General features: G+C 42.9%; 1 protein-coding gene across 2 annotated transcripts in view; it reads left to right on the top strand.

Moving 5' to 3' along the window:
• NIT2 (nitrilase family member 2) overlaps positions 1-1,139 on the top strand; it is a 367,129-nt gene extending 365,990 nt beyond the window's left edge. The window contains exon 9 of one of the 2 annotated variants that reach the window (XM_069204751.1): positions 769-1,139. In XM_069204751.1, coding sequence (XP_069060852.1) covers positions 769-860 — 92 coding nt within the window. In that variant the 3' untranslated portion in view covers positions 861-1,139. The remainder of the gene's footprint in view (positions 1-768) is intronic. The other variant, XM_069204749.1, reaches the window with a different exon arrangement.
• The last annotated feature ends 12,647 nt before the right edge of the window (positions 1,140-13,786 follow it).

Below are 13,786 nucleotides of genomic sequence, written 5' to 3'. Positions count from 1 at the left end.
TGTGTTAGGAAATGTTGTTATACTCTCCAAGTATGTAGGATTCTGTTTAACGTGAATGTTGCAATTCGATCTAAGATATATTTTGTACAAGATATATGCACCTGCACTTTAATAAAGGACACTAAACCTTTGAGATTTTATCAAAACTACAATGGCAACAGATGCATAGACTTTTTATATTGCTTTTTAAAGGAACATTGCAGTAATGTGTTGGGTATATTTACATGATGTTCACTGTTTTATGTTTGATAGGGTGGAAAGCTGAATAGACAACTGAATGATGATTTGTTTAATAATATGTTACTGTATTCCTTTCCATGACTGTTGATTCTTCTGCCGAAGAACCTTACAAATGTGGCTACTTGGCTACTCAGGTGCCTCAAACATTGGCTATTACACATTCTCAGGATCAGAGTTTTCCTAGGATGTTAATAATTAATTTGTTCGTATTGTTCTACATTTTAAAATTGGTTTGGAATATCTGATAACAGTTGTCGTCTGGTAATCTGCAGTCTATTACTTTTAAAATGTACATTGAAAAACTCAATTTTGACTCCAGGTTGATGTTATGTAGGGTTTTAACATATTTTGTAGACATTAAAAAGTTTTAAATAATTCCATTCCAAGGCTAGTCTAGTACAAAGGCTGGACTGCAGGAGCTAGCATATTGTACAAGCCAAAACAGAAAAAAGTATTGGAAGCTAAATGCTGGGTTAAGTTGACTGTGTGTTTTGTGTTCCTATTTCTTTATTGTTATTTTTTTTACAGATTTGCAGTATCTGACAGATGTGCGCCAGCAAATTCCCATACACTTTCAAAAGCGTGCTGATCTCTACAGTGTAGAGGCGAAGAAAGAATGAACCAAAGTTTGCATATGCAAGAAAATGATTGCGATGCTTAGAAATTCTTTTACCAGCAATTGTAACTGCTGATGGACATTTGACATTTCATTCGATATAACTGGTTACCCTAATAATGTCAACTTCAAATACATTCACTGAACAAATTTGAATCACTGAAATAAGCCTTCATGTATCTGCTATTTCGATAGCAAATAATTTTAAATGAAATATACATTGTAAACTGGTTAACAGTTTCAAATAAATATTTTGTTAAACCACAAAAATAATACTTTATTGTATGATTTTGGATTACTTTGACATGACATGCCCCTGAATATATCATGGAGTGTCAAACTAAACAGGTATAATTTATTTCTCAGTGGAAGTCATTCTGCAGTACTACATCACAAGTTATTTCTCTGTTGTAGTTGTTCTGTGAGATTCCTTGATACCTGAAACCCTTTCCAGGTATCCTTTCATGTGAGTAAACCAGTTCATACTGGTTTTAGCAGCCCAAGGACTTCAAATAGGTTTTTGTCATCAACCAATAAAACATTGAAATGTAGAAAACTGAGATAATAGGACTGTGTATTGAAGATAACAGAACTTCAGAATGTGGGAGACGTAGTCTGTCCACACCATCAGAACCTGTTGGCCTGATTCCTGGCTAACTCAGTGCATCACCTGAACCCCAAACCTGACTGCGGTGGAAGGTGATTATGGCAACCTGAACATGACACTCTGAGTCCCCAGGGAAGCTGTGGAAACAGAGCTCACCCTTTCGTTGTATTATTCATGCTTTCCCAGGTGAAAACATAAGAAATATTCAAATTAAGTTTTCAATACATTTATTGAAACAATCACAATCTTGCAAAAAAGAGAATGAGGTGCAATAATTAGGCAGAGGAATCAAAGCAGAGTAACCAGCATTATTAACCTGATAATGACAATGAATAATCCAACCATGGTAAGTGAGTTGTAGAGGTTCTTACCTATTTTATAGAATTTAAGGACATTACAATGGAGCAAAATAAGCAACGTTGATTAAGCATGTGACAGATCAGCTCACAGACAAATGTACTTTTCAATCTTAGCATCTGGGCGTCACCACATCCTAAGAAAGCAATGAAGCCACTGGGTAAGAGATAAAGTTAACCAAGCTAATAAAAAACATAATGACAAAACATTTGTGAAAGTTCTGCCAACTAGGATGAAGCAACATTGCCTGATACTTTTTTAAATGGGAACAAAAATTACATTTATCGTTATTAAATAAATCTTAAGTTTTACATTTAGCTGTCGGACAGTACAAACCATCTTACACCCAACTTTCTAACTAAATTCAAATTCAGTCAGTTAAGGGTGCATGTAAGACTTTGTCCAGTTGCACACAACTTGGCTTAGGCAGTAACTGCTGTCAAAGATTTTTTTAAATATTATTTTACATACAAGTGATATATTAAACAGTGGGACGATCCTAAGCCTGCTCCATGCTCTCCCAGATTTTTCTTACTTGGACAAACACATATTATTAGCATTAACTTTAAAGCTCCATAGTCAAACTACAACGGTGGCTTGGTCTTCTATGGGTTTTGCAATGTTTATGTTGGCAGAGAATTTTTTTTTATAAACTGGCAATTCAAATTTTACGTATTACCCAAGATTATTATCCCCATTTTTGAATACCAAACCTCACTGATCAAGAAATCATCCGTGTGTAGAAAAACTCTGTTAGCACTTAAAACATCATCTATGCTACCAAATGTAAGAGGGGGACAAATTAAAATAATGAACGTCCCTCAAGTTTAAAAGTGATCTAGGATTTGAATGAGATTTGAATAATTGTGGATTTTGCTAAGTGATGGATCCAATAGTACATACTCCAGAACACGATTGGTGTTATCTGGCTTTAGCCTTTATCTGTAACCGCCAAGAAGTATCCCTGGCCTATTACCTGCATGCTCTGCATATGCCTGAAAATGATTAGAGTGCAATGAAGTGTTTTTGAAACTGTATTTAGCATATTGCGTTTCCAGGAAACCTGGGAATAGATTGTAATGTCCCTTTGTGGGGTACAGTCTGTACTTTATCACTTCAGGAAAATGAACAAGAGAGAGTGAAAGGTGAGGAGTGAACTTTGTATAACATGTTGATCTACACATACGGGACAAATTAGGAGAATAAATTGGGACTCACAAACTAAAGAAATCAAGATTAAGCAATTTTATTTGAATGAGAGGTAAGAAAAAGAGTTGAGAACTTTACTTATCTGGTGATAACTTTTCCACATAATCCTCCTAGAAACCACACTTGAAGGGATCCTCCACTTTGCACTCTGCTTGAGAGAAACCCTACTTTGTATCCATGATAACAAGGGATTTGATTACTATCTATTGCACGGATGTATGGTCAGATATGGAGAGAAACTCTTGTCCTGGAACCAGACAGAGGAAATTAGGGAAACCTTTGTTCTAGATACCGCACATCAGCAAAAGTCGTTCTCCCCACAGAGTGCTCATATCCCCAGGTCCAATTATAATGCTGTAAAAACGGTGATGGGATATGCAGCCAGGCTTATCAACCCATCTGATCAAAGTATGCCAGAAGGAATTCAGTAACCTTGGCACTAAAGTTACTAAGAAAGACTAGATGCCTCAAGAATCAAGTAAACTGGATTTACCCCTTCCTTCACAATTTCCGCAAGCCTGGTGAATTGAAAAACAGCATTCAAAAGGGTTTCTATCTACTCAGCCTCCAAAAATTGCAGAAGAACGTGGAAATGGTTAAAGGTATTCCATAGATTTTGTTTTTTGAGCTGCCCACACCCACCATACCTCTCTACTTTGCAAAGCACAGCTCAACTTACGACCTTTGTTCTGGCAAGGTTCATTTTTCTGGGCTTCTACGAATGGAGTCACGCATGGAATAAGATCATATTTTGTATGTACAGGTTTAACTGATCGAATGTCTGACTGAAGCAAAACAGTAAGGTAAGGGTAACATATTTGAACGCGGAGACCTCTTATATCCTGGCTACAAAAGTTGATGGCTGGAATGCACAGGAAAAGGACTCATTATTTATTACTTTAAGTGTATGTATAAATTAGAGCCACTGGAATTATGCAGCAGGGTTCGAATACATCATGCAGCAGGAAAAGGCAAATTATATGGTGGAATGTGGCATATTTTGTGTTAGTATTACATCATTATTTTGGCATTTTCACACGTTAACACTTTTGGGCTAAGGTTTCACTTAATTAGTACCACTTCAACACCAAAACAAAAAAATATGCAACAGAAAGAAGACCAGTCTAAATTTGTGAAGGGCCTGCCACTGTGCTGCAACACCGGTTGCAGTGTTTTTGAGTACCTCTAGATCCGTTTGAACTAGTATTTTTGTTTTCTTTTGGTGAGATCTGCAGGATTTATAGCAGATGATGGGTTATGTGGCAAAAATGGCAAATTTATAATTCTACAGAAAACCCCATAGTCGCAGATTTGCATAATTCCAGTGGCCCTGATATAAATGCATCTCCTAAATCTAAAATAAGTTATAAATTAACATGTTGAACCTGTATACTCGGCACAATAAATTCACAACGATGCAAAAATTATTTGTAACAGGGGACTTCATTTGTAATTTCACTAGCCCCTTTTTAAGTGAGGATTAGTCCTCCGGGATAAACATATATTGGGGTATCCATGAGATGGCAAACCCAGACCCGAGGAACAATTAACTGGGTGATTTTTCTTACTGCCTTCACTGTCTATGGAAGATCTGCCACTGACATTCCTGCTGTACTTCCACTTCTAGCCATTAAAGGGCAGTTTTGGATTGTTCCTTCATTTCTCTGCAACTCTTAGCAAAAATCTTTGGATTTTAGATAGTGGCGAGACGGGAGAGGGACCACAAAGGTTTACTAAAGAGTTATTTCCAAGCCGAAGCTGCTAGCAATATAACTAGGCATACTAAATATAAATGCATAAACATGCCTTCCAGTGGTGGCCTTCCTTACAAAGTGTAACTTTTTGGGGCTGTTTACCACTCTTCTGCTGAAAGGATCCACTCCCCTATAGGATGGAACAATGGGGCTGCGCGTGGCTTTAGGAACCAAAATAAATACCAAGTCAGCATATTAACCCCTTTAGTGCGGGCGTCGCCCACTGGCCGACACCCACACTACCTCCCTGGTGCGGGTCACGACCAGTGGCCGACACCGGGGAGGGGGTTTGAAAATCCTCGGGTGCGTCGCACCCGATGATTTTTTCTTTGCCTTGGGAGACACGGAAGAGCTTCCGTGTCTCCTCCCGCCCCCCATGACGTCATAGTGTTGTTTTCCCCATCGGGGAGCGTAGGGCCGCTTCCTGCTCCGATGGGAAACACGGCCCCAAACGGCCTTCCCCACGTTCGGGAAGGCCTTGTATGAAAGGGGAGACTCTCCGCTTTCATACGAGGCCTTCCTGAACGTGTTTCCTAGCCCTCGGTCGCAGCACAGCTGCGATCGAGGGCCAGGAAATGCGGCTAGATGCCAGGGATTTCACTTGGGGGGGTCGACCCCCCTAGGAAAATCAATCTCGGCACCGAGAGTTCGACTCACCCAAGGTGAAAAAAGTTAGCTCGGAACCGAAAAAGACTGTTTCGCAACCTTCGGTACCGAAAAAAGCAGCCTCGGATCCGAAATTAGGCTCATACACGGAAGAGCAAGGACTTTCCGGCCAAATGCATGAACATAGATTTGAGCAGGAAATAGGTATGGGGGAACCAGACCATATCCAAAGGAGGCTGCATATCCAGAAAGAGACTGGAAAGATACAAACTCTTCCACCAATTAAAATCAAAAGAAAGCTGGCATTTCATGAGTCAGAAATGCAGTCGAAGGCAAAGATGGCAAGAGATAAAACACCTCCACCAAGGTTTTCGCCACAACCCTCTTCACTACATTCACCACAGCTGTCCCCGGTAACAACTCCCCAAATGCAGTCACCGACCCATACAGGGATGACAGGATGATCCGGATGCATGGGACTTATATGATGCTCCGGTATCCGACAACAGCCCAGATTGTTACCCAACAAGGGCGTCACCTCCAGAGGACAGTACTGCATACACGCAGGTACTATCAAGGGCAGCTACATTCCACAATGTAGCAATGCATTCAGAGCCAATAGAGGATGATTTCCTATTCAACACCTTGGCATCCACCCACACTTCCTACCAAAGTTTGCCAGTGCTCCCAGGCATGCTCAAGCACGCAAATCAGGTCTTCCAGGAACCAGTGAAAGGGAGGGCTATCACGCCTAGGGTGGAGAAAAAATACAAACCTCCCCCAACGGACCCTGTGTTTATAACACAGCAACTGACACCTGATTCAGTGGTTGTGGGAGCAGCAAGAAAGAGGGCAAACCCTCAATCATCAGGAGACGCACCACCGCCTGACAAAGCGAGTAGGAAGTTTGATGCAGCGGGCAAACGAGTGGCAGCACAGGCAGCCAATCAATGGCGGATCGCAAACTCACAAGCCCTACTGGCTCGCTACGACAGGGCACACTGGGTCGAGATGCAACACATTATACAGCACTTGCCCAAAGAGCACCAGAAACGTGCCCAACAGGTTTTTGAAGAAGGACAAGCAATATCCAACAACCAGATAAGGTCCGCATTAGACTCCGCAGATACAGCAGCACGGACAATCAACACTGCGGTAACCATTCGCAGGCATGCATGGTTATAGAGCTCAGGATTCAAACTAGAAATCCAGCAAACTGTGTTAAACATGCCTTTTAACCAGGAACAATTGTTTGGGCCGGAGGTGGACACAGCAATTGAGAAATTAAAGGAGGACACAGACACGGCCAAAGCCATGGGCGCGCTCTACTCCCCACAAAGCAGAGGCACATTTAGAAAGCCACAATTTAGAGGGGGGTTTTGTATGCAAACACCAGAGCCTTCCACTTCGCAAACCAGACCCACCTATCAGGGGCAATACCAGAGAAGAGGGTTTCGAAGCTCATATAGGGGTGGACAATTCCCAAGAGCAAGGGAAAAATTCCAAAGCCCTAAAACAAGCCAAACCAAACAGTGACTTCAATGTCACAAAACCCCAACACTTAACACCAGTGGGGGGGAGACTTATTGCATACTACGAAAACTGGACACACATAACTACGGACGCATGGGTCCTAGCCATTATCCAACATGGTTATTGCATAGAATTCACAAATTTCCCGCCAGATGTGCCTCCAAGAGCACACAATATGTCCAAACACTTAGACCTGTTACAACTAGAGGTCCAAGCATTGTTACAAAAACAAGCAATAGAGTTAGTACCCAAAAAGGAACAGGTGTCTACTTACTATATTTCCTAATTCCAAAGAAAGGCAAAACGTTGAGACCCATATTAGACCTCAGAACGCTGAATCTCTTCATCAAATCAGATCACTTCCACATGGTAACACTTCAAGATGTGGTTCCCTTGCTCAAAAAACAGGACTGCATGTCAACGTTAGATCTCAAGGATGCATACTTTCACATACCCATACATCCTTCGCACAGAAAATACTTAAGGTTTGTAATATACGGCGTGCACTATCAATTCAAGGTGTTACCGTTCGGGATAACAACAGCCCCAAGGGTATTCACAAAATGCCTTGCAGTAGTAGCCGCTCATATAAGGAGACAGCACATGCACGTATTCCCATACTTAGACGATTGGTTAATAAAAACCAGCACTCAACAACAGTGTCTTCTTCACATGCAATACGTTATAGAAACTCTACTCAAACTAGGGTTTTCTATAAATTACCAAAAATCAAATCTGCAACCTTCCCAGATACAACAATACTTGGGAGCAACACTCAACCCACAAAAAACGATTGCCACACCAAGTCCACAAAGGGTACAAGCTTTTCAGAATATTACATTAAACATACAGCCAAACCAACGCTACCAAGTAAGGTTTGTAATGAAACTTCTAGGCATGATGTCCTCATGCATAGCCATTGTCCCAAACGCAAGATTACACATGCAGCCCTTACAACAGTGCCTAGCAAAACAATGGACGCAAGCACAGGGTCAACTCCAAGATCTAGTGTTGATAGACCGCCAAACACACTTCTCGCTTCAGTGGTGGAACCCTATAAATTTAAACCAAGGGCGGCCATTCCAAGACCCAGTGCCTCAAGACGTGATCACAACAGATGCTTCCATGATAGGGTGGGGAGCACACCTCAACCAGCACAGCATTCAGGGACAATGGGACAATCATCAAAAACAACTGCACATAAACTAGTTAGAACTGTGGGCAGTGTTTCTAGCATTAAAAGCATAGCCCACAAACACATTCTTGTCAAAACCGCCAACATGATGACAATGTATTACCTCAACAAACAAGGAGGAACACACTCGTCACAACTGTGTCTCTTAGCACAGAAAATTTGGCATTGGGCAATTCACAATCACATTCGCCTAATAGCACAATACATCCCAGGCATTCAGAACCAGTTAGCCGACAATCTCAGTCGAGATCAACAAACGCACGAATGGGAAATTCATCCCCAGATCCTACAAGATTACTTTCTACGCTGGGGAACACCAAAAATCAACCTATTCGCAACAAAAGAAAACGCAAAATGCCAAAATTTCGCGTCCAGGTACCCACACCCTCAGTCCAAGGGCAATGCGTTATGGATCAGTTGGTCAGGGATATTTGCTTACGCTTTTCCCCCTCTCCCACTCTTTCCTTATCTGGTAAACAAACTAAGTCAAAACAAACTCAAACTAATACTTATAGCACCAACCTGGGCTCGCCAAACCGTGGTACACAACACTGCTAGATTTATCAGTAGTACCTCACATCAAGCTACCGAACAGGCCAGACCTGCTAACACAACACAAACAGCAGATCATACACACAAATCCAGCATCGCTCAATCTAGCAATCTGGCTCCTGAAATCTTAGAATTTGGACACTTAGGGGGTCATTCTGACCTTGGCGGTCCATGACCGCCATGGCGGAGGGCGGCGGAAGCACCGCCAACAGGCTGGCGGTGCTTCCTTGGCGATTCTGACGCCGCGGTCGGAAAAGGGGAGCCGGCGGTTTCCCGCTGGCCCAGGGAATCCGCCATGGCGGTGCTGCTTGCAGCACCGCCATGGGGATTCCGACCGCCTTCCCGCCAGCCTGTTTCTGGCATGTCGGGAACGGGTGCCGTGGGGCCCCTGGGGGCCCCTGCACTGCCCATGCCACTGGCATGGGCAGTTCAGGGGCCCCCTAACAGGGCCCCAGAAAGATTTTCACTGTCTGCTTAGCAGACAGTGAAAATCGCGACGGGTGCCACTGCACCCGTCGCACCCCTTCAACTCCGCCGGCTCCATTCCGAGCCGGCTTCATTGTTGAAGGGGCTGTCCCGCTGGGCCGGCCGCCGGTCTTCTGGCGGTCACCCGCCGGCCCAGCAGGAAAGCCGGAATGGCCGCCGCGGTCTTTTGACCGTGGAGTGGTCTTTCGGCGGGAACCGCTTGGCGGGCGGCGACCGCCGACCACCACGGTCAGAATGACCGCCTTAGACCTTACACAAGAATGTATGGAGGTCATTAAGCAAGCAAGAAAGCCTACTACAAGACATAGTTATGAAAACAAATAGAAAAGATTTGTTTACTACTGTCACAATAATCAAATTCAACCACTACATGCTTCCGCAAAGGACATTGTAAGTTACTTATTACACTTACAAAAGCCTAAACTAGCATTCTCTTCTATTAAAATACATCTCACAGCAATATCTGCCTATCTGCAGATTACACATTCAACATCGCTTTTTAGAATCCCAGTCATCAAAGCATTTATGGAAGGATTAAAAAGAATCATACCCCCGAGACCACCACCAGTACCTTCGTCGAACCTTAATATTGTATTAACAAGACTCATGGGACCACCATTTGAACCCATGCACTCTTGTGAAATGCAATACTTAACTTGGAAGATAGCCTTTCTAATAGCTATCACATCACTTAGAAGAGTAAGTGAGATACAAGCATTTACTATACAAGAACCCTTTACACAAATACATAAACATAAAGTGGTTCTCCGTACAAATCCCAAATTCTTACCAAAAGTCATATCCCCGTTCCACCTAAACCAAACAGTGGAACTCCCAGTCTTCTTTCCGCAACCAGAGTCACTAGCCGAAAGAGCCTAACATACATTAGACATAAAGAGAGCACTAATGTATTACATTGACAGAACAAAACAGTTTTGTAAAACAAAACAATTGTTTGTAGCCTTCCAGAAACCTCATGCAGGTAATCCTATATCCAAGCAAGGCATTGCCAGATGGATAGTGAAATGTATTCAAACTTGCTATAGTAAAGCAAAAAGAGATCTACCTGTTACACCAAGAGCTCATTCCACTAGGAAAAAAGGCGCCACAATGGCTTTTCTGGGAAATATACCTATTACAGAAATGTGTAAGGCAGCCACATGGTCTACGCCTCATACATTCACAAAACATTACTGTGTAGATGTGTTAACACAACAAGCCACAGTAGGACAGGCTGTATTAAGAACATTATTTCAGACAACTTCAACTCCTACAGGCTAAGCCACCGCTTTTGTGGGGAGATTACTGCTTATTAGTCTATGCACAGCATGTGTATCTGCAGCTACACATGCCATTGAACGGAAAATGTCACTTACCCAGTGTACATCTGTTCATGGCATGAGACGCTGCAGATTCACATGCACCCTCCCACCTTCCCGGGAGCCTGTAGCCGTTATAAGTTGGATGAAAAATTGTAAATTTGTAAATAAATACTATTTTAATACACATTATGTACATACATACTTACTCCATTGCATGGGCACATTTAGTATATTCACAACTCCTACCTCACCCTCTGCGGGGAAAACAATCTAAGATGGAGTCAACACCCATGCGCAATGGAGCCGAAAGGGAGGAGTCCCTCGGTCTCGTGACTCGAAAAGACTTCTTCGAAGAAAAACAACTTGTAACACTCCGAGCCCAACACTAGATGGCAGGATAGTGCACAGCATGTGAATCTGCAGCGTCTCATGCCACGAACAGATGTACACTGGGTAAGTGACATTTTCCATAGAGATATATATATATATATATATATATATATATAGAGAGAGAGAGAGAGAGAGAGAGAGAGAGAGAGAGAAAGAGAGAGATATATATCAATCCATGTAGATAGATATGTCTATCTACATGGATATATATATTTAGATAGATAGATCTATATATATTTCACTTTTGTCAGTGCATGTGTGGTTTCCCTGCGGGCTGCAATCGGCCCCCAGTAAAACCAGACCCACATATAAAGGTGATCTATATATATATCATATATATATATTTGCCACCAGTTGTCTTGCAGTTGCAGCTTGCATCTTCAAAGCAGTGCACATACTTAAACTGACGCATTTCAACTGTAGCTTTTAGGCAGCAATAAAAAAGTCAAGTAAGTCTTTTGATTATGTTTCTGCTACAAAACGATCAGACTTTTGTCTAGTGGCAGTTTTAGTGCCATAAAGAAGCGCAGAAGGTTTATATGACTACTGCAAAGAGCAAATCTGTATTTTATGTAAATAGCTGAGTACATTAGTAAAGTCAGCCAAAACCTGCGCTATAATACAAATGAAATGTATGTGTGGGGTGGGGGTGGCTATGGAGAGATGAACAGCACGTTTGCTGGGTGGTAATGAGGGAATCCGAGGAGGAGGACATGGGAGTGGGAGCAGCAATAATGATTGTTGGACTGGACACAGGAGGTGCTAAAGACTGTGACGAATGGTATGTAACAAGGTGTTTGAGTGTCTTGAAAGAACGTGCTGATTGAGGGAAGAAGCGCAGGTAAGGTGGCCTCTACTGTTGCACGTATCACACACACACACACCAGCAATTTTGTGGCTGACTATGTAGGCTAGTGTTTTAGAGCAACAGTTTAGCCAATAGCAGAGATGGCATCACGATGGATGACTGCTGCTGACGTCACTCTGGTTATAGAGGACAGCTCTGACATAGGATCAGAGACTGAGACAGCAGATACTGAGACAGCATCTGAGGGATAGGACAATGGCGCAGACTCTGGGAGTGATTTTTCAGTTGGAGGAGTCCCATTGGATAACTCCTTCCAGTAAATTGTGAGGGAGGTGATGAGGGCAGTCGTGTTGTCCCTTCGCAAGCACAGTCTGTGCAACAGGGCAATAGTGAGTTAGCCCAACCCAGAGAGCAGGTGAATGTGGGGGCAAGCACAGAGAGGGTGCTCTCTTGGGAGCTCCCCAATTTAGTTCAGCCCCGAATTCCACTGCCCAAATTGTATTGTGGAGACAGCAAAATTATCTATCACAAACCAAACTGGTTTTGTAAGGCAGGCACCTGTGTTTTTGGTCCTGGGTTCAGCGGCTATATAGGGAAACATACTAAACCCAAACATTTCTGGAAGCTAGACATCCGGGGGAGTCCTCAGAGGTGTGACTTGTGTGGATACCCCAACGTTTTCTTACCCAGAATACCCTGCAAATCTGAAATGTTGAATAAAAACTCTATTTTTCTTGCATTTCTGTCACACAAACTACAGGAATATGCTGTGATCCACAAAATTCCTACCACCCAGTGATTCCTCACCTGTGCCTATACCTAGTGCCTGCGTAAGGAATGGATCACCCCAGGGTCAACAGTTGCCTCATGTAAGTACCAACATTGACCGTTGTGTGATCTATTCCTGTCGCGGGCACTATGCCTACCCACACAAGTGAGGTACCATTTTTATCGGGAGACTTGGGGGAATGCTGGGTGGAAGGACATTTGTGGCTCCTCTCAGATTCCAGAACTTTCTGTCACCGAAATGTGAGGAAAAAGTGTTTTTTTGGCCACATTTTGAGGTTTGCAAAGGATTTTGGGTAACAGAACCTGATCAGAGCCCCACAAGTCACCCCATCTTGGATTCCCCTAGGTGTCTAGTTTTCAAAACTGTGCAGGTTTGCTAGGTTTCCCTAGGTGCCTGCTGAGCTAGAGGCCAAAATCCACAGCTAGGCACTTTGCAAAAAACAGCTCTGTTTTCTTTGTCAAAATGTGATGTGTCCATGTTGTGTTTTGGGGCATTTCCTGTCGCGGGCACTAGGCCTACCCCCACAAGTGAGGTATCACATGGGGGAACGCTGGGTGGAAGGAAATTTGTGGCTCCTCTCAGATTCCAGAACTTTCTGTCACTGAAATGTGAGGAAAAAATGTTTTTTACCACATTTTGAGGTTTGCAAATGATTCTGGGTAACAGAACCTGATCAGAGCCCCACAAGTCAGCCCATCCTGGATTCCCCTAGGTGTCTAGTTTTAAAAAATGTGCAGGTTTTGTAGGTTTCCCTAGGTGCCGGCTGAGCTAGAGGCCAAAATCTACAGCTAGGCACTTTGCAAAAAACACGTCAGATTTCAATGTAAAAATGTGATGTGTCCATGTTGCCTTTCCTGTCGCGTGCATTAGGCCTACCCACGCAAGTGAGGTACCATTTTTATCGGGAGACTTGGGGGAACACAGAATAGCACAACAAGTGTTATTGCCCCTTGTCTTTCTCTGCATTTTTTCCTTCCAAATGTAAGACAGTGTGTAAAAAAGACGCCTATTTGAGAAATGGGCTGTAATTCAAATGCTAGTATGGGCATCCCGGAATTCAGAGATGGGCAAATAACCACTGCTGCTCAATACCTTATCTTATGCCCATTTTGGAAATGCAAAGGTTTTCTTGATACCTATTTTTCACTCTTTATATTTCAGCTAATGAATTGCTGTATACCTAGCATAGAATTAAAACCCGTTGCAAGGTGCAGCTCATTTATTGGCTCTGGGTACCTAGGGACCTTGATGAACCTACAAGCCATATATATCCCTGCAGCCAGAAGAGTCCAGCACACGTAATGGTATATTGCTTTAAAAA

This window comes from Pleurodeles waltl, chromosome 8 (genome assembly GCF_031143425.1).
Source record: "Pleurodeles waltl isolate 20211129_DDA chromosome 8, aPleWal1.hap1.20221129, whole genome shotgun sequence".
In the NCBI taxonomy this organism is placed as follows: domain Eukaryota; kingdom Metazoa; phylum Chordata; class Amphibia; order Caudata; family Salamandridae; genus Pleurodeles; species Pleurodeles waltl.
Note: the sequence above shows the minus strand (reverse complement) of the source record. Positions and strands in the feature narration are given on the sequence as shown.